Source organism: Syngnathoides biaculeatus, chromosome 10 (assembly GCF_019802595.1).
Source record: "Syngnathoides biaculeatus isolate LvHL_M chromosome 10, ASM1980259v1, whole genome shotgun sequence".
Taxonomy (NCBI): Eukaryota; Metazoa; Chordata; class Actinopteri; order Syngnathiformes; family Syngnathidae; genus Syngnathoides; species Syngnathoides biaculeatus.
This window is the reverse complement of record NC_084649.1, coordinates 26154585-26175886: the sequence shown is the minus strand read 5'-3', so window position 1 is coordinate 26175886 and position 21302 is coordinate 26154585. Positions and strand designations below refer to the sequence as shown.

Sequence of the window (21302 nt, the reverse complement as noted above, 5' to 3'; positions counted from 1 at the left end):
TTTTCCCCAGAGCTGCATTCACACAATTAAAATGAATTCAAAATAAAGTACATTTATTTATAATCAGCCAAGCTGAAGGAACAAGTCAATACATTAAAACCAGATCAATTTTAAAACCATTGGGGAGTGAATAATGTGCAACTTTAAAGAGAACATGAAGTACTTCACCAAATCAGCGCAGTGTATTTAAAAAAAAAAAAAAAAAAAAGTGAGTGCCTCTCGTGAGTTAATTTTTGTTATGAGCATTTTGAACCCATTTACAGTTAGACTGCCATCAAAATGCACATAAAGTGAGTAAATCTTCAAAAAAGATAAAAATGGAAAAAGCGCAGGCTTCAGTCAGCAACACTTCAGCACCTTCATCCACTCCTCCTTGTCTGACCTGCAACCCAAACCCACACTGTTAAAAATAGACACCCCCCCCCCCCCCAAAAAAAAAGGCACTACAGTAATCCCCAACTCTGCTTACAATTTTCCCCCCCGCCCTGTGGCACCAATCACCAGCTATGCAGGTTCTGAAACACCAGAAGGCCTCGAACCCGTCTAAATGGGTCAAGTAAACGCAATTGGTCCGTGCCCCCCCCCGCCCCTGCAACTTCAGTTCGGCATTTATGAATTTTTACCTGTAGCGATGTTGATTTTCTTGGGAACTTTTCTTCCATTTGCCATTTTTGTGTGTGTGCGCTCATGCCGAAGAAATGGCACCAACAAACCGTGTTGAAGTAAGTTGAGGAACTTCCTTAAGACGAGGGTAGCGCTTCACCACCATCAAAACTAATCAACTGCAGCCATTTAATTGTAAAAGATAACCCTAGAAGAGGATTTATAAATAATTTTTTGGTATGTACTATTAATTTAGGCAATTTAAAAAAAAAAAAAAAATTATGGGGGAAATAGAGTACCCATGCTTTTCTACGCTCATGGCAGGGTTCGATCGCTTTCCCGGGGGATTACTGTAGCACCGTCCCAATTCTTTTGTACCTGCTGTGCGCGACTAGTATCATGGCGGTCGGCTGTCCGGCGTGGTTCCGAGAAAGATGCAACAGGAAGGATTCGGGCGGTAGGCCCAGCACTTCCGTCTTTAGCGGCGCGATGTGCACGTGCGTCGGGAACGCCGCGTGGTCCTCCACCAGGAAGTGCTGCTCCCTGATGGGAAAATGGAACATTTTAGCTAAGCGTGACACCACTTTTCTCGATAAGTGTATGTGTGTATTTATGTTTATACATCTGTACTTCCAAATTAATTAATACATACGCTTCAGCTGTGTAAGAGCCGCAAGTGGCCACATTGAAACACGAGATATTTACAAAAAGATGGTACACAGAGTTTAGTGCTAGCGCCGCACTAACGAGACCAGTTAAAAAAAAAACAACAAAAAAAAACATACCGGTGTGACATTTTGAGCGCTCCCGGTGCTGAAAAGTGTCCTTGTGATTAATGCGCGTGCGCGTATGTTTTGTAAACTTCCGGCCAGTCTGAAACATCCCCATCCATGCGTCGTCATGTGCCATTCGGCAACTTGTCGCCAAGTGTTCATGTTCGCTACGGACGTCTCAGAATGACGAAGACAGCGAACGTACATATATGTCTATCTTCTTATCAACTTTTGTTTTAAGGTTTAGGTTATAACGCATGTTAGCTCCCTCTATGTAGAAGAAGGGGAACGATGAGACCGGGGGATTTCCCAGTAACCGTCCGCTACGTACCCAGAGTTCCCCTGTTAGCAACGCATGCGCATCAATCACAAGGAGACTTTTCAGCACGGGGGAGCGCTCAGACCGGCACACCGGTAAAAATCACTCAGACACGGCAGTAATACGCTAGCGCAGCGCTAACAGGGCCGGACCAGTAAAACTCACTTCCTCGGCACATATATTCCACCGGTCTCACCCTTACATTTTCTGCCCGAGTGCCACCTTGCGGTCATTAGGAAAAAAAAAAAAAAAAAATGCACAAATTAGCCACATCACTGCATAAAGCGCAGGGTTGAAAGCTGATAGGCTGGAAATGACGGTACTTTTGGTTTGATCCCGCACTATGTATGAGGTACTTTTTGGAGGAGAGGATCAACAAGTCATTGAAGAGGTGAAGGTGGACATTTGTGAGCGACGTCCTGGGGTTGGGGCCGCTCTCCACCGCCAGCAGCCTCACGGCGCCCCGGCGGACCAAAAAACGCCCACTGATGACCAGAGGAAGCGCCTGCAAACATGCCGCGAGAAAAGACGAAGATTTCATTTCACACACACAATTACATTGCAGATAAGAGTTCTCCAGAATTGTCCGTTGTCATGTTCGAGAATTTATTGTTACGGATTCAATGTATGCGGTGCCGGATTTACCAAAGCAGCCCCAAGATTATCTTCTGGTGCTGCCCCCCCCCCCCCAATCGGCCACTTGGGGGTCTCGAATCTGCGGAGTAAAACGACTGCAACTGTCGGGAAAGAAGTCGACTATTCTTAAAGGGCCGCGTTTCAACCCAATAACTTCAAAAGACGCGTCTAGGAAGAAACTCGAGGCATAAAATGGAGGGAAAATATTATTGGAGGCTTTTGTTCCCAAATGGCAAATGTCGTACCGTTTGGGCTCAAGCATAATTGCTCAAATCATTTTCAAAAACAAAATGAAACCACGTTGCCTTGATTCAACCTTTCGGGAAAGCCGCGAGACGAACTATCTGCGTTTATTGATTAGCATCGAAGTCTAGGAAAGGACAAAGGTCAACTATCTCTTCCTGCCGCGTCATCGGTCCAAAAGTCAAAACCAGGATCACCTTCATTTCTCCAAAATCCAGCAGCAACTCCAGGGAGACCAGTTCCTCAATGACTTTCATTTTTTTGATGCCATCATTGCAATCGCTCACAATCTGCATCCCCCAGAAAAGACGTCACATTTCTTTTCATTTCATTACATGGAATTGGAGCGGCGGTACCTCATGAATGGCCTCCTTCGCTTTGTGAAGATCTGACGCAGCATCTGAATCTGGTTCTGTCAATTTCAGGATATTCTTTGGAGGGGGGGGGGGGACACACACACACACACACACACACAAATTTATTATTAGGTACACCTGTAGAATTAATCCTAGTGGACACCATAACAGAAGTATGTATTCCTCGGGTTATTATTAGGCCCTGAGCACAGGTGGTGCACACCAAGGCCCTCTTGAATATTTTTTTTTATACATATTACAGCATTTAAAGCAAAATTTGTGTTTATGCAGGTTAAATTTTAAGGGTCCTAATTAAGACTTAAAATTCCATTCAGTAGCGCCGCCCCGCCCTGAAGAGAAAAAAAAAAAAAAATCCCTCAAGAGTTTCACCAATCAAGCAGAGACTGTGGACATGTCTCAAAACAGGACATAAAAAAAAAAATAATGGCCAGTGTGCCATGCCTTGGCCACCTGGGGGCAGTATAAGACATATACAAACATTGTTTATGATGTCTGTACGGTGTGGAAGTCAGTTCCACACACACTGTATAAACAATATATGACTGAGCACTGTCACTGAATGTCTAAATGTGCTGCTGCGTCATTTGTGTTCGAATACCTGCTGGCTCAAGGATTATATTCGCATTTCCCCGTTATTAGCATCATGCTAGCTAGCCTGAGGTGAAATCTGCGTGGTTGTTTTAAAATGTGTGAATCTTGTTTAATAGCAAACTTCAACTGATGCTTGTTGGAACTTTTTTTGTTTCTTTGCCAAGGTTCTGTTGATTGGAAAGTGAGTTGGGTTCACTCCATTCGTGATCAATGATGGCGTGTAGCTTGGGGAAAAAAAAAAAAAAAAAAAAACTCCTAGTCGGGCCAATTTCTAGCTCCAGGCACTACAACGTACTAAATTACCTCCAGGATGAGCTTAATGCGAGTGATTCTTTGGAAGGGAAGGACAAGGAAGGACTTGAGACTCTGCCTCTGGCAGAGCGGCTCGCCTTCGAGCTGCTTGAGGGACGTCGCGAAGCTTCGGTTCTGCTGCCTGGAGATGGAAGAAGAGAAGAAGATGAACGAACGCGGACCCGGCAGGAAAGGCCTCGCGATGCGTAGGGCAGGCTCACAGCAGCCGGTTGATGAGAGCCTCCTGGTACATCATGTTTGTGACGTAGGGCACGTAGTGGGCCCGGAAGGAGGGGCAGTGATCCAGTACTATGTCCCCGAGGTGGGACAGGAGCACGCACTCGCCCAGGCGGGTCTCCAAGTCCATCAGAAACCTACAATGAACGCATCTTTGAAAAAAGTGCAGCATAATAGTCGAGCAGTCAGCAGGTCTGCCTCACAATTCTAAAAATTCTGGTTCAAAGTCGAGTTTGTGTGGGTTTTGCACGCGTGCCGCTACATAAAAATGATCTGCGACAAAAAACAAGAAGGTAGAGCGGCGGCTTACTTCTCGCTGGCGGCCTTCACGTGCCGGATGTTGGAGAACAAAGTGTGGTGCTCCATTTGGGACAAAGTCCGCTTGAGGTCTTTGGACGTGCAGAAGTGATCCACAGCGATGCCCAAACTCCTCAGGTAAGACGCCTCGGATCCGATCAGCTCAAACATGGTCTTAAGACGAATGGGGAGGTGGGGGGAATTCTTCTTAAACACCTTAACTGATTTTATTTCATTTGTTTTTAAACGTGAGAGGCCCCAGAAAATAACGGGTGCAAAAAAAGATCTTTGAAAGTTTGTCCTGACCAGTTTTCTGGTTTTGCAGTGCATATTAAAAAAAAAAAAAAAAAAAGTTCTTTTCCTCCCTGATCCAACCCAAAAAATAATAATTAAAAAAAAAAAAAATGCGAGTGGACACTTAGCATAGCTTCCATCTTCTTCTACACTTTGCTACTTTCATTTTCTCCGGATAATCCGAATCGCCACCATCGCTTTTTTAAAATAACCAAAGTAAAAGATTTGATCAGGATTCTGGGCAGGATTTGGATTACCAAATCCATATCCCGAATCCCGTTTTGAAATCCTATCCGGACCGATCTTTGTCCTTTTCCTCTCGGCTCGTCCCGCCGAAGCGCGTCGTCGTCGTCTTCTCCTAGAATCTCCTCGCGTCTTGCCTCACTACATCTATCCAAAACAACCTTTCACGCTAATTGAGAGAAACATAATCCGAGTTTGGGGGAATAATTAAAGAAATCACCGGCGCAAGGACTCGGGATTCTATTTTACGACTTCAAGTGCGTGGCAGACACGTTGCCCAAGAACAGACAAGCATGCGAGAACGTCGAACCTCTTGAAGTCGGATCTGTCGGGCCGTCAGGCTGCCGAGCAGACCGGCCGCCTTGACCTCGTCCAGGTCTTGCCACAGCGTGTGCGGCGCCACGCGGATGGCGTGGCGGTCCGGAGGAGAGGCCGTGACCGGGACCGACCCGGGCGAGCTCCGCAGAGGAGACTGTTGGGCACAGAGACGGGACTGCAGACCCTGCAGGTACTGAGGGGCGATCAGCGAAGACAGCGAGGTCCTGGTGCTGAATCTCTGGAGGTCGTCTCGCAATTCCTGCACGCAGTAATCCTGGTAGAGGGGAACTGCACGGTCCAAAATGAAAAACGGGGGCGATGGGGTGGGCAGACAAACGTCGTTTTAATTCAAATTAGCACATGACTCCATTTTTTTTTTTTTTTTTTTTTTTAAACCTCATCAATCAAGTTGTACTCATAGTACTTATGTTACCTTGCTCATTTTACGGTTCTGCCACTGATCTGGTAAATATAATAATATAATCTATATTTGATAAAAAAAAGTAATGTTAGTCATAATGAAAAAATGTCAGCATATATTTATTGCAATGCAGGATTTGTAATCACTTGTAAAAAGGTTTAGAATCAATCAACAGGTTGCAAATATTAATTTTCAGTGTAATTTGTGAAACCAATTCATATCCTGTAAATTCATAAATACAATTGTAATCTAGTATTGATGAAAAAAAAAAAGGTGCGAGTGATCAAATCTACGTTAAAATAAATATTTTGAAGTTATAATTATCCAATTTGCGACCACAACCACACCATTATAAATTACAATATTGAAATAAAAATTATGGTCCAGCAAAAAGTTTTCATTGTGAATAAAAACATTACACGGTATCATATTTTTATCCCCGCTGAAATAATCCAGGGTCCTAAAGATATATATATCAATTTAAAAAAAAAATAAAAAATAAATGTATTGGTATAATTAGAAGACATACAAAATAAGTATATCTAATATATGGATGGTGTTATAATTAAAATGATTTTAAGAGTACTTACAGATGTGAACGTACTTTGACTGGAAGGACACACCAGGCTCTTCATCTTCATCTTCGTCTTCTACTGAATCTGCAGGCCTGGAAGGTTTTTTCTAAGTTTAGTTTTGAAGACACACCGAATAGTTGTAGTCGTCTTTCAGAAGGGCCTACTCTTCTTCTGTGGTGTCCTGATCCAGCTCTGGCAACGCAGGAGACTGCTTTTCCTCACATTTGGGAGTCAGAAACAACTTGTTCATTTTCCCAAAATTCCACGCTCCCGTCGCCGCGACCGACCCGATGGCTGACGAGATGTCCAAGAGAGGAAGACTGAAAGAAAGTAGATTTTAGAACTAACAAGTCTATTTGAGCGCCAATTTGTTTCCGCGGTTAACATTTCTAGTTAGCCTAATTATTGGATGACAAATTTCAAAATGCACCGGATATTGAATGCAAACCTCAGTCCACTTATGAGTCTTTGATTCTACTTGTGGGAGAAAGCACCCGTAAAGACAAAATAAATAAATAAATAAATAAATAAATCCAGAGGCAGGAGTTCATACACACGATACAAAATTCAATTTAATTCAGGTTGTAAAAAAATGAACACTTTGAAAACATCTTTTTGGGTATTTTTGTTTTAAAATTCTGAAATAACCCAAAATTATTTTCATTGCAGCAGTATTTTAAGGGTTTCTTTTTCTGCAGCGCATGACACTTCTGTTCCTCATAGTCCCGCAACCATTGTGAGGATAAGCAGCTAAGAAAGAAAGAAGAAAAAAAAACCTTATATATATAAATAAAGGGAGTGGGTGCTTCATGCACTTCAGTGTGCACGTGACGCAGTTTCCAAAGCACAAAATTTGTTTAGTCACTGTGGGCTACAAATTTAAAAACGATACAAAAATTAACAGAATTTTACAATGTTATAAACATTTTACGGAAATTTCCACAAAAATAAATTACCAGTTGAATTTGCTCCATAAGTTCCCAACACAAGTGAATTAGCGCACTATAATTTGTTGATGGTCGGCGGTTCTACATTGTTTTCCACCTTAATTGGCCATTTTAATTTTTTTAGCCCCCTCATCGCTTGAGCTGCGGTGAGCCGAGCCGAGCCGAGCCAAGCCAAGCCCTTGCTTGCAAATGAAGGGTAAAGTCTTTAATCGGGCGAGGTACACGTGTACTACACTAAGAAAAATAAATCAGTTAAAAGTCTTACTTGTAATCTTGGCTCGTGTCCATCGGGTCACGTCCGGGTTCCTCCGGGTTGAAATCTCGCACGCGAGGCAGCTCCGTGGTGGTCTCGGTGGGAGAACCGGACTCGAGGATGGGAGTCCCCCGTGGACGGGGGTCGGCCAAGTAGGCGAGCAGTTGAGCGAAGACGTCGCCGTCGTCGGTGCTGTCAAAGTCAGCCATGTTGTCTTCAAGCGGGCCACAAACCTTCAGGTTAAAAAGGCGTCACGCGGGTGGGCGTCAATCAAAAAAAAAAGGAACAGCTGTGAAAAGGACTTCCCCAAAACAAAACAAAAAAAAAAAAAACGCCCGACGACAAGTGAAAATAAAACAATTTGGGATTTTGACCTGTTACATGTTGGAAAAAAAAAAAAAAAATCAAATATTCAAATTATAATTTCACACACACACTCAGTATACAAATACTAATCCTCTTTTATTTTGCCATTTAAAATCTCAAATGAGATCAAAGTAAATAAATCATCAAAAACATTTGTCTGCCAGAAGACCCGCAGGCTGCGAGACACGAGACTTTAAGACATATTCTCACGGACAAAATTCTAATAAAATGAAGTTATGTACACCGGTCTTGATTTGACATACAAAACGGCAAACCTCCTCCCCCTCAAAAAAAATAAAAAGAAATTACAATATAGTGTCCATTTTCTTTTTTATTCTAGGGACCGATTTGTACTTGCTCAAATTGACGTTTTCAGAATTGATTTTACTGACACACTTCTAATGGTAGCTTTTGGTTAAAAAAAAAAAAAAAAAAAACTTTTGTCTAGCGAACAGTTCTGGGTGTAGTTTGTCTCTCGCTCAAAGGTAGCTGGTATCGACTTCGCACGCCCCACATGAGGATAAGCGGTTTGGGATAATGATGGATCGATGGAAACAGGAATGGGGAAGTTCATCTTTTCTGATCAAAATTAGACTGATTATGTCTGTCAAAGATATTGTAGTGAGTTGAAAGTGATTTTTCCTCCATTTCAGGGATGAATCGCGGTGTACATTTACCAATAATCGGGCTAAATAAGATCAATTTTAGCTCCCTTGCAAACAAAGTCAGTAAAGGCCAGATTATTGTATAATCTGTGAAAGATCAACCTCATTTGTGTGTGGTGTCTGAATAGCGATCAGAAAAAGGGGCACAAATCTACCGATAACCAGGCAAAACTTGAGCATTCTCTCTCCCTTCAGATCAGTCAGTACAGGCTAAAATGTCTGAAAAATGATCTCGCGCTGTGGGACGGGTTAAGCGATCCCCGTCTACTCGGGAAAACTCAATAACGGACAATCATAAATGTTAAAGCTGTTCAATATTTACGATCACAAATGCTTATGTAGGTCTTCAACTCTGACTTGAGCCGATTGGCAGATTCGGTGATTTCAATCAGGAAGCTGTTTTTTTTTTTTTTAAATTTCTTCGACCGCTGCTCTTTCGTCTTTGTATTTTTCACGAGTTTGGATGTCCCGCGGCGCCGTGCCGCCTCTCACAGCTAAGATACCTGCTTTGGTGGAAAAGACTCTCCATCATTGGTGGAGCTGTTGGCGTACGGTATCGTGTGTTGTGTATCTGGAGTGCAGCACACAATATATAAGCACATTTTTCCCACCCTCGGTGTGTAGGGTCTCCCACATTAAAAAAAAAAAAAAAAAATCAGTATGTGTGTACCCCACTTAAGGATGACAAATGATATCTTGAATGCTTCAACAATACATGTCAACGTTGAATGCAAAAAATAAAATAAAATAAAGCTATAGTAGAAAAAATGTTAAAACCATTGAGATGGATGCTTGCGCAAATTCTCTATATATCTATAATATCCGCTATGTCAAGAAAAAGGATATTATTATTCAGTACTGCGTGACTTGGGACACGCTCCGTGCAAAGAGGGGCACGAGACATCTGGATCAAAAAACCTAAAGCGTAAAAGGGAGTAGAGAGAGTGGTGGGGGCAGGCTCAGGGTTTTAGGTGGGCACGGTGATGCTGCGGGCCAGGAGCGCCAGCAGAGCCAGCTCCACGACTCCGTGCGCCTGCTCCAGAGCCTCTGCAGCATCGCGGGCAGAAAAACCCGCAGCCTGGATTCTCTGGATGTGTTCGGCCGGAAATTGTTCTGTAACGGGGGCAGGAGGAGGGGCGGCGGCGGCGGAGGTGCCGGTGACGAGACTGCCTGGGGCGTTTGAGTCTGGGGCCGGTTGATGCGCATTTTCGCTCCCCCGCTTCTCCTCGGTGGGTTCTCTGAAGTCCCCTTCAGAATCCGGAGAACTCGCCAGCTCTGGATTATAAACGTTGGGGTCTCTGGCCTCAGATGAATGGTGCGGAGGACTCGCCAATTTGGGACGATAAATGCCGGGGTTTCTGTCTTCAGCCGGAGGCTCGAGAGAAGTATCCCCGGAGTCTCTGGCTTTAGGTTCCGGAGAACTCGCCAACTCGGGATGATAAATGTTGGGGTCTCCGGCTTCGACTGAAGAGTCTGCTCCTTCTCTTTGTGAGGGACTGTCGTCAGCAGTTGGTGTGGCGTCTGCACTGGCACGGGTCACATCTCCCTCCTGGGGATCCGTAAGGGGGCGGGGGCCACCGCAGTTGTTGGAAAGCAGCAGTTCGTGGAGCTCCAAGAGAGCGGCGGCCAGAGACGGGATGCTGTCAGAGCCCTCAGTCCCGTCCCCGAAAGAGGAGTTCATTTCCACAGAGTCCGACTGGCCGGGATTAGTGGTTTGGGACCACGTCGCCTCATCGTCCATGGGCTGAGCATCTGCTAGTTCTGCATAGCGGAGTATGGGACTGTTCTCTACCATGGATGGTTCCGTAGTCCCCTCCTCGCAGCCTTCTGGACACTGGAAGGCTTCAGATGACCGAGCAGGTGCCCGGGCTTCTTCTAGGGATAAATTATCATCGACTGGAGGCTTGAGCTGATCCTGCGCAAAAGGCAGATGTAGTTCCTGGAAGCCAAGTGGGTCCTGGGTGGACTCTGAGCGATCCGAGTCGAGGTTCTGCGGGTGGGCGCTTGAGGACATTTGGTCTGAGGCTGTGGGAAGTGACAATGGCGGCGGCTGTGGTGAGGTAGTCTGTCCGTCTGCAGTGTCTTTTTGGTAGGGGGGAAAAAAAAAAAAAAAAAACACACACACAAGACAAGCAAACATCGTGAGATGGTGGAACCTCGATGGAAGCTCTGAAGGAGTTCCAGCACTTCACTCATTCCACATTTTATTTTGTTACAGCCTCTTTGCAAAATGGATTTCATTATTTTTTTCCCCAAAATGAAACACCCATCATGATAAAGTCAAAAACATTGTTTTGCAGAATTTTGACACTTTATAAAAATGACAAACTAGGAAATCACAGGGAGTTGTGTAATATTTTGAGGGGGAAACAATTCCATTTTGTAACAAGGCAACATGAAATCTGAAAATATTACAATACAATAAAGTGTAAGGCTGTTAAAAGATTAAAAAAAAACATTACATCATCATTTTGGGGCAATATGTGTAGAATTTTGAATGGGGGCGTTATTTAATCCATTTTGGAATATGGCTGTCCACCCAAATATGAGGAAGAAGTGAAGCACTGCGGATACACTGCGTCAAACTCACAGTGGAGGCTCTCGAGTTGTTTTTTTTTTAATTTAATGGCAAAAAAAAAAAAAAACAAATCTGTCTTTTGTCCTAAAGCAAAGCAAATTTATTTGTAAAGCACATTTCATACACAAGGTAACTCAATGTGCTTTACATGATTAAAACATTTGAATACAAAGAAATAAAACATTAAAAAAAAAAGTTAGTGGTCAACACCTCTGTCTCAGAGGTACAAAGTTGTGGGTTGGAATCCCAAGTGAAGCCCTTCCTGCATGGACTTTGCAAATACCTCCCGTGCAAAAATATGCATATTAGTACAACTAAATATTAAATATTATAGGGCTCATTTATCAAAGAGTGCATAGAAAAGGACTGAAATTTAGGATGGGCGTAAATTTATGCATGCCACGACGCACAAGTCCAACTTCATAAATCACATACCGTAATTCCCAGCCCACATAGCGAGCCTGGTTATAAGCCTCAGACAGTAGTTTTTCCAAGGAAACACCATTTTGTACATTCATACGCCGCAGCTGTGTAAAAGCTGCAAGTGCCCACATTGAAACACGAGATATTTACAAAGAAAGATGCTCAACAGGGAGTTTATCGCTAACGCTAGCGCCGTGCTAACAGGTCCGGTAAAAAAAAAAAAAAAAAAACACACCGGTAAAAATCACCGAGACACGGGAGTAACACGCTAGCGGTAACAGGGCCTGACCGGTAAAAGTCACTTCCTCAGCACATATATTCCACCGGTCTCACTCTTACCTTTACCGCTTGAGTGCCCCCTTGCGGCCGTTAGCAAAAAAAAAAACGCACAAATGAGCCGCATCGCCGCATAAACCGCAGGGTTGAAAGCGTGTGAAAAAAGTCGCGATTTATAGGCCGGAAATTACGGTACTTTGAGTTGAAATGTTCGTAATCCATAACTACGACGTGGCTCGTGATGAAATTGGCTTTGACGCTCCGACTCTAAATTGTCCTTGATGTTTGTTTCCTCACTGGTGACCCTAATGAGGACAAGTGCGATGGGGAATAATGGATGGGATGGCAAACATTTTCCAACTGGGTTTGACCTCAAAGCTTCCACTGTTTGTTTGCAGATTCACTAAATTTATTTTGCTGTGCTTCTCATTGTCTGTCTTTAGAAACACAAGCTACATGCAAAAATGCAGAAAAAACATTATCGGATCGTGCAGACAAATCAAACCACAATCAAGGTGGTAATATAAAAATGCACACACCCCCCCCCCAAAAAAAAAAAAAAAAAAAAAAGAAAGAGCCTCCAACGGGCCTCACTATAGGCAATTGCCAGCTTGTGATGTTTTGCGATACCTGATTGTTTGGCCCCTCTCCAGGTGTCTCCATTTGCATCATTGTTGTCCTGCTCATGGGTTAAGGCGACACCGCACACATCATGCAGAGGGACGGAGAAAGTTAGCAGTAGCACACAAAACGTGCAGCAAACCAAATCACACAGTTTTTTTCCCGCATGCACGTCTTTTCAACCTCATAGACGCAGTTACCGCACCAGAGAAGTCAAACTAAATTACAACAACAAAACTGGAGTTAATGACGAAAATAACTGCATACATTTTTTGGTTCTGCTTTATTTTATGATGTTAACATAGCAGGCATTTTAATTATTAGTTCAAGTACGTACACAACATATTGTTTGACCTGATTAGCTCCCTGATGATTCTTTTCTCCTCGATAAGTGTAACATTTTAAAAGTTAGAACAATAGATTGGCCTGGATGATATGGCGTCATCAAACGTAGCAATGTTTGTGTTGCTAAGCTGCTAATTTTGGGCTTTTTTTTTTTTAAACTTGGTCTCTCTCATATCACGGCTTAGTTGCTGTTGTAACCAGTGCACATCAACGAGGAAACGTCTTTAACTACAGTAAAAAAAAAAAAAAAAAACATCTAGGCAAACGACTCCCATTAATTCATAAACTATATTGATTGGCCACCCTATCATCTGGTCATTGAAGTTCCTCAGCCCACAAGAGTTCTGACATTCATCATTTCGAGGTAATGAACATCAAACAATGAACATTTTAGCGCAGCGACATAAGTGTATACGTGGTCACTCTTTACAAGGAAGCAGACTCATTTGCTTATTTATTCTTTTTTTATTTGATTGTTTTATATTTCTACCCTTAAAGCATTTCGCACACACATTTAATGTAAGTGTGACTTTAATATTGACTTAGCACAGGTTTGTGATAACACTGTGCCACGTTCCGACTTAAGTACAAATGTAGTTTACGTCCCCACCAAATGAACAGAACTCTGGACCTCTGTGTCTAAGGTGATGCCATGACATGATCATGTGACAGGCTGAAAGAAATTTATGTGGCCCATGCATTTGTCATGATAACGGGGAGAGAGTGTGGGTGTGGGGGTCGGGGCTGTTGAAATAATGAAAAAAACGGCCACTTGTAGTGGAGACCTTAAGTACGTACCGCTTTCATGTATTGATCGCTGAAGCGCCTCTGCGAGCTCCCTGTCCGCTATCTCTTCGGGGCGGCTTTCCTCGCGCCCCTCGGGCCCATACGCCAGCCGGGCGCAATCGGGCAGCTCAGCCTCGGACAGGAAGCGAGTCTCGGTGCCCGTCGTCCCGATGAGAAGCACGCTTTTCTTCAGGTCGATTGAACACTACAAGACAAAGTTGAGTTGATCATACTTTGGGGTTGGATTTTGTATATTAAATTCAGGGATTGAGAGGAGGGAAGACAGCTGGGCCCTACTTGGTGTCTCTTGAGCATGTCCAGGCCGAGCAGCATGTCCATCGGCTGGTCCTCCAAGATGGAGAAAGAGCAGGGAAGAAAGTCCCCTTCAATCTGGACCTGAGCTGCGAGGGCAACAGAGAGAAATCGCGTCAACACACAGCGGGGTGCTGTATCAGCTTTCTACACAAAAACACCCACCCAAATGAACCCTGCCGATGATCTTCTGCGTGCCCACTCCCTTGGCGATGCCCGCCCACCGCCGATCTACTAGTCGCATGATGTTGCACCGCTCCGCACAGGCTTGGCTCATGATGGTCATTTGGGCACCTGACAACCAAACCAGAGACTTGAAGGTATCCAACTACAGCGATGCCTCGGTTCTTGAACACAATCCGTTCCAGAAAACGGTTCGTAATGTGATTTGTTCGACAACCAAATCGATGTTTCCCATTACAATGAATGGGAAAAGAAATAATGCATTCCAAGCCTAAAAAAATTGGGCTTTTGAAAGCAATTTTTTATTTTTCACGATAATAAACTGCATTGTAGAAATACATGTTTCTTTAAATACTTTATATAATAAAACAACTTCAGAAATATATATATTTTTTGCTTAAAATGTATGCTTTAGTAGTAGAGTAGCTGGGAGTGCGTTGCCGTATTTGGAGCAACTCGGCCCCCAGCCTTGTCAACTTTTTTCATTGACAAAAGTACAGAATAACTTTAAACAAGAAACTTGACTTCTTTGGAGCCATGATTGGGGGTTAATATGGTAGTCCTCGATCAGAAGAAAAACCAACAGTCACTACTGGGACACGTCTGTGTAGACAGGCTACGTTATACAGAATAACAAAAGTGCGCTGGTTGCACCGCGCGCGTTATGTCATTTCCGTTTTTTTTTTCCCGGGCGGCGTTCGAATACCGGTTTTCGTTCAAAAACAGGAGCAAAAAAATCTTGAAATTTCCATTTGAAAACCGATTTGTTCAAAAACGGGGACGTTTGAGAACCGAGGCTTTACTGTACATACAATAAACTTCAATTGTACAGGCTATTCAGAAAGTCACTAAATGGTTATAGTTTCATGAAGAGACAAGTTTCAATATAGAACACAGGAAGTACACAAGATATATTACAAGAATGAATGGCTGCTGTCTGACCACATATTCCTGCTCATGCTCCCAGCCTTTGCCCCTCTCAGACAAAAAATAAAGCTCACCACAAAAATTGCAAACGTCTGGCCAGCAGATTCTCTCCCTAAATTGCAAATCTGTTTTACTGAGACAAGTTGGGACTTACAGTATTTGAACACCATGACCTTGAGAAATAACACAGACGTTGATATTCTACATCTCGAGTTACACCGAAAATGTTACAATCAAGAAAAACATCTGGGTTTTGAAACCCTGGATGACCAGAGAAAACTGCAACATTCTCAGAGCTCATGATATGGCTTTCAAATCAGGTGACAGGGACTTGTAAACAGTAGCAAAAGCTGACCTGGAAAGGGGCTGTAGAGGCCAAACCAATATTTACCTGAGTCGACAAACGCTTTGACAGGGTGCCCATTGACTTTGCAGTTAATGTAGAGCATGACCACCTGCCCGAAGCTTTCTGGGGCCTCCTCCATTGCAATGGTCATATTTTCTTCTACGTTGTGCTGCCTGCAATGTGCCCAGATTCAAGCGTTAAGCAAGAATGAAAATATCCTACAAACTGCTTCCTCTCCTCTGCACTTGTCTACTTGACAGTCACACAGGGTAAAAAAAAAAAAAAAAACGCTCTGGCACTAACCTGATATCCTCCTCGATCTTTGCCTGAGCTTCCAAATCAAAAGGATCTGCAGTCAGCAGTCGGATTCGCTCTTGTTCCCGCTTGGCTCGGTCTTGCTGTTGCTCCAGCAGCACTTTGGTGAAACGCTCTTAAAACACAACGAGATGTTTACGCCACCATCCACTGAACACATACCAACACACGTTTATTCTCATCATATTCATGATCCCAGTTGTTAGTTTTTTTTAGTCCCCAATTACAATTCAGCCATGGCAATATAGTCTGCTACTACTACTATAGACTTCTCTAGGCAAATATAAAAATTCATGGGGGGGAGTATTCCCGTTTTGTCTACCTAGATCTCCGCTCAGCAAGGCCTCGGCAAGCGGCGGGTTTCGCTCTTTTAACAGGGAAAGCTCGTGTGGGTTGGAAAGTAGCATCTGTTGCAGTAAGGCGGGGTCATCAAGCCCTTGAGAAGAGGAGCCCCGAAAGGCCGGCGGCGTCGAGGGTTGCGTGCCGCGCTGGGGCTGGGACTGGGACTGGGGCTGGGACTGGGGCTGGGGCTGGGGCTGGGGCTGGGGCTGGGACTGGGACTGGGGCTGCTGCTGCTGCTGGGATGGTGGCGGCTGATGCTGCAGCGGCGGCGATGCTACGGCCTGTTGTTGCGGCGGCCTGCCGGTGCTACGGGGAGCAGTCGAAGTCGAGGCGCCGGGGACTGTGATGGAGCGAAAGTCGATATGGGGCAGACCTAGAGAGTAAACAGGAAGAAACAAAAAGGTTTGATCACCAAAAATATAAGAGTAAAAATGCAGAGGTTCCTCAGATGACGAGTTTTATTCAAACGATGACGTTATTACTCACATTTGTAAATATGTAAGCGGTTATCAAAAACCTTTGCAAATGCACGAGAAGGTGGAAAAGTCACAATTATAGTAAATATATGAATGATTGATACTTGCTGGTAGGGATGGTCACGTCATGCCCTTAAAACGATTTTACTCCCAAAAATCTGATTTTAATAGTTATTTTTGTAAGATGGGTTCATGATCGTGTTCATGGTACATGCCTGATGTTGGTCGTTTATGATCTCATTTAGTGCTTTGCGGCCATCCTGTGGCATCTACTGTATACGTAATCGCATAGCATTAAATGAAAATATTGCACAGTTTTAGCATAATGGGCCTCAATTCATTGATGTTGTTGTGATCGTCACCTTTTCAGTCACGGAATACATGAAATGCTGTCACCTGGAAAGCCTGGCTGAGTGGGCGCTGGCCTTCTGTCAGCTTGCCTGAGGACCACCACGTCGCCATCCTTGACGCCGTAAGTCCCCAAGGCACGAGTGGGGTCTTTTAGGAGCTGCTCTACATAGGAGATCTGTGAAATAAAAGAAAAAAATAATCAATTAAAAAAAAAAATCATGAAAATAAACAATGACTAGCTCCAACAATATGCCTGCCTGTCACCTCTAATGAGCTGTATGTGTAAAGTGTTCATAAAGACAGTTGCACGGTGGTTTAGTGTGAAACTCCGCAACCATACGGACAGCAACATGTTAAATATCTCCTGAAAGAGACACCCATAATATTATAAACAAACTACTAAAAATGACTGTACAACCACAATAATAAAGATGGTGTTACATGAATAGCGTTTGTGATTGGTCACTTTGAAACAGTCCCAACATAGCTCTGAATAATTTTGAGTGGAACTCGACTGAATGTTCCCATCTAAACATGTTAATCATGATTTCTGTTGTGAAAACCTATCCTCCATTATTCAGTGCAATACTCAACTATTCAGTGCCGTTTTGTGTTCAGACAAAAGCCCTGCCTAATATAAACAAATTGCTTTGGCGCCATCTTGTAGTATTTTGGAGCCGTAGACGTGTCTGCGAGCCTGATGAAGATGGGATGGTGTGTAAAACATGACTAAAAATGAAATACAACTTGCAAATAATTTCCAGGTTATATGCAATTGAATACAAAGACATTCAATGTTCAAAGTTATGAACATTATTGTGTTTTGCAAATATTCTCTCATTTTGGATTCAACCCATGCAACACGTAGAAAAGCCAGGACAACATCAACACATGATAGAAAAAGAGAACCATGGGGATGGGGCGGGGTCCACCACTTCGTGAGCAACTGCCAGAGAACTAGTCCAACAGTTTAAGAACATTTCGCAATGTACAACTGCATGCAATTTAGGCATTTCATCAAAAGAATCAATGAATCTGGACGTATCTCTGCACATAAGTGGACAGACCAAAAACCAACAATGAATATGTGATCTTCAGGTCCCTCAGGTGGTACTGCATTCAAAACCGGCACCATCATGTAAAGGATAGTGCCACGTGGGCTCAGCAACACTTTAGCAAACTATCGTCAGTGAACACAATTCATTGCTAGATCTAAAAATGCAACTTAGAGCTACCATGCAAAGCGACCGCAAAATATCAACAACACTCAGAAACAGTGTCCACCTTCAGCTTCTTTGGGTCCAAGCGCAGATGAGATTGGACTAACAGAAAGTGAAAGAGTGCTGTGTTTACATTTTAAATTACGGCCCGTCATCCCAGCCGAAGATGAGCCGGATCCGAATTGTTATCAGTGTGAAGTTCAAAAGACGGCTTCTGTGATGGAGTGGGTGTGGATTAGTGCCCATGACATAGGCTATTTGTAAAAGGACCATTATTGCTTAAGGAAACATATGGATCCCTGCTTATTTCACTTTTTTTTTTTTTTTTGTAATTAAGACTGTTGCGCAAATCAAGCAAGGGTGGGAAAGAATTTAACGTACAATGCTTCAGCAATCATTGTCCTCAAATTCCAAATACTTGTTGTGTGTTATTAAAAGGAAAGGTGACCTAACAGTGGTAAACACGACCCAGTCACAGCTTTTATTGGAATGTGTTGCAGGCGTCAAATTTAAAATGAGTATATAGTTGTTAAAAATCAAAAGTAACGTTTATCAGTTTGAAGATCAAATACTGTATTTTATCTTTGCTTTGCCATCTGCAAATTTCTCCGTTCTTGACCATTATTTTCTGTACCTGTGCTCATCTTTTTTAATTACATCAAGTTCATAATTTCTTCAACATAGCATGCTTCTGTCGCAAGCTTCACTATGAAAACCTGCCTTTCCAAAATCGAGTGACGAAAGTTTGAAACTCAAGATAGTTCGATTGATTCAACAAAAAAACGGTCACAAATATAACCTCGACCCCTTTTGTCTTTGCTTTACGACCTTGACTAGAAATCGGTGCGTTTACAGCCATTTGAATGATTCATAATTTGAATATTTGTCACATGTAAATGATACTTGCGTCTCCGGAACAGTCTTTAAAAGCTCTGTCTGACAGCGCTCGTCTTGTTTGAATCAATACATCTTTTTTACATTCAGGGTGTTGGTGACATTATTCTTGCTTGGGTGAACATTTTTGCTCTTCAAACTGTGCCGTGTTTGGTTGTAGTTTGTTTGGCCGACAGCTACCACAAACAGATCAGCGCTAGTCTGACGAGAATGCCATTAAATTCGTATTCATAAGATCTATTTTTTTCCCACATATAGAAATGACACCAACAGGGTACGCCTCGTAAATAACACTTAATAACGAATGGTGTGGGGTTGGTGAATTTGGCCGCTATTCGGGTGAAAATCGCAAGCAAAAGTATATGATTCATGCTAGCAAAGGCGGGCTAACTAGCCACGGGGTAGTGTTAGCTCAGCTCTCCCAGCTTTGGACGAGCTTCAAAGCTCGGCTGTCCTTACCTGAATTTCTCCCGCCGGGATTCCCGATTCGAGTTCACAAAGTGCCACAAAGTCTCTCAGCTCCAGCTCCGGGGACACATCGAGGGCGAACGTGGTTTCTGGGCGATCCCTCGGCGCGCAGAAAACGGTGACCAGCATCGCTTAATTTTGGGGAGCAGAATCGCTTGGCGAACCGCTGGAACATAAAAGCATTTCCTTTATTCACTCACACGGGAGGACGCCGCATGTTCCGTGTTGGATTTCAACCACTATTTAGACGCATTCCACGCGACTACTCTGTCACACGGAATGCGTGGACAACAACCGAAATTAGTGGGTGCTTTTTTGGACTTACTAGCAGGCGTATGATGTGACAATAAATCATTCAAAAACTGAACATCAAGAATTTTGCTCGTATTCGCCCAGCGATGCCGTACCTCCTCGCCCAGCTGGTTTTTGCGACATGCCGTATGACGGAGTTTCGAGTCGTGAAAGCTTTTTTTTTTTTTTTTTTTAAGTCTCCATTACTATTACACCCACCAAAGCATTATTATGCAGCAATAATAAGGAAATATTTAAAAATAAATGTATGTAAATAGAGGAGGTATTGAAAAATAATATGTATGTAATATTTTTAATGTATTTTATCTCTTGTAAATGAGTAATCAAATAAGCACACACTGTATAATGAATACCTTTATAAATGTGTAATATATTTTAAACATTAAAAAATGCTCACAAGCTCGTAAAATACTATATAATGATAACATATACAGTGTTTTTGTATGCCTTATTTTATTTAATCATTAATCATATTCGGCGGCACGGTGACGCAGCTGTAGAGCGTTGGCCTCACAATTCTGAGGACGGGGTTCGACTCCCGGCCCTGCCTGTGTGGAGGTTGCATGTTCTTCCCGTGCCTGGGTGGGTTTTCTCTGGGGACTCCGGTTTCCTTCCACTTACCAAAAACACGCATTCATTGGAGACTCTAAAATGCCCCTAGGTGTGTTTGGCGATTGGCGGGCAACCAGTTCAGGGTGTACCCCGCCTCCTCACCGACAACAGCTGGGATTAGCTCCAGCACTCCGGTGACCCTCTTGAGGATAGGGGCTCAGAAAATGCATGGATTCCAAATTGTTATATTGGCTCTGCCCAACGGTTGTGCAATATCTCTGATAAGTTTTCCATCTTCTCTAAGCTTCAAAAGGGCTTACATTTCTTCCATCGAGAGGGCTCTGCTTTTCATGTTTGCTTACCAGCAAATGCAGTTTTCATAGGTGAAACCCAAAGTCAAAAACAGGCGCTATCTATTGTTTAAGCCAGGGGTGGCCAGACCTTTTTTTTTTTTTTTTTACCCCAACATCTACTTTTCAAGCAGCAACCCTTTCACGATCTATCGACGAATGGGGGTGGGTGCACTCTCTGACTGTACTACTTTAAGTGGGTGGCTTCAAAGAAAAAGTGCGGTGTGCTGAGTTGTTTATCACATCTAGATGTAAATGCCATAACACAAAAGATGGAATTCTGAATTTTTGTCTCATATTCACCTTTTGATCTGAAACCCAAATGTCTTCAGTATACAATGGCGTTCCAATACTTTTGGAAGGGACTGTACAGTGATGAAAATAGGTATTTGAACACCCTGCTATTTTGCAAGTTCTCCCACTTACAAATCATGGAGGGGTCTTATATTTTCCACGTAGCTGCATGTCCACTGTGAGAGAGATAATCTTTAAAAAAAAAAAAAAACAGAAATTACAATGTATGATTTTTTAACCATTTATTTGTGTGATACAGCCGCAAATAAGTATTTGAACACCTGAGAAAACCAAAGTTAATATTTGATACAGTAGCCTTTGTTTGCAATTTCCGAGGTCAAACGTTTCCTGCAGTTGTTCACCAGGTTTGCACACACTGCAGGAGGGATTTTGGCCCACTCCTCCACACAGATCTTCTCTAGATCAGACGGGTTTCTGGGCTGTCGCTGAGAAACACGGAGTTTCAGCTCCCTCCAAAGATT

At 43.2% G+C, this 21302-nt stretch overlaps 1 protein-coding gene across 5 annotated transcripts; it reads right to left on the bottom strand.

Annotated features, from left to right (window-relative positions):
- Positions 1–31: 31 nt before the first annotated feature.
- Positions 32–19764, bottom strand: ddi2 (DNA-damage inducible protein 2). 5 transcript variants are annotated; one of them, XM_061832147.1, is made up of 14 exons: positions 13491–13628; positions 12357–12405; positions 7431–7651; positions 6383–6538; positions 6234–6310; positions 5215–5510; positions 4381–4541; positions 4055–4207; positions 3846–3975; positions 2931–3005; positions 2772–2864; positions 2052–2200; positions 982–1146; positions 32–382 (listed from the first exon to the last, which is right to left on the bottom strand). In XM_061832147.1, the coding sequence occupies exons 2-14, from the start codon at positions 12396–12398 to the stop codon at positions 340–342; spliced, it is 1761 nt and encodes a 586-aa protein (XP_061688131.1). In that variant the 5' UTR covers positions 12399–12405; positions 13491–13628; the 3' UTR covers positions 32–339. The 5 variants fall into 5 exon arrangements, with proteins under 5 accessions (XP_061688131.1, XP_061688135.1, XP_061688133.1 ...); XM_061832149.1 differs by lacking the exons at positions 32–382; positions 982–1146; positions 2052–2200; ... (7 more) ...; positions 6383–6538; positions 7431–7651 and adding exons at positions 8204–10531; positions 13776–13879; positions 13956–14084; ... (4 more) ...; positions 19304–19478; positions 19720–19764 and having other exon boundaries at positions 13491–13683; XM_061832148.1 differs by lacking the exons at positions 32–382; positions 982–1146; positions 2052–2200; ... (7 more) ...; positions 6383–6538; positions 7431–7651 and adding exons at positions 8204–10531; positions 13776–13879; positions 13956–14084; ... (4 more) ...; positions 19304–19478; positions 19638–19729 and having other exon boundaries at positions 13491–13683.
- Positions 19765–21302: the final 1538 nt, after the last annotated feature.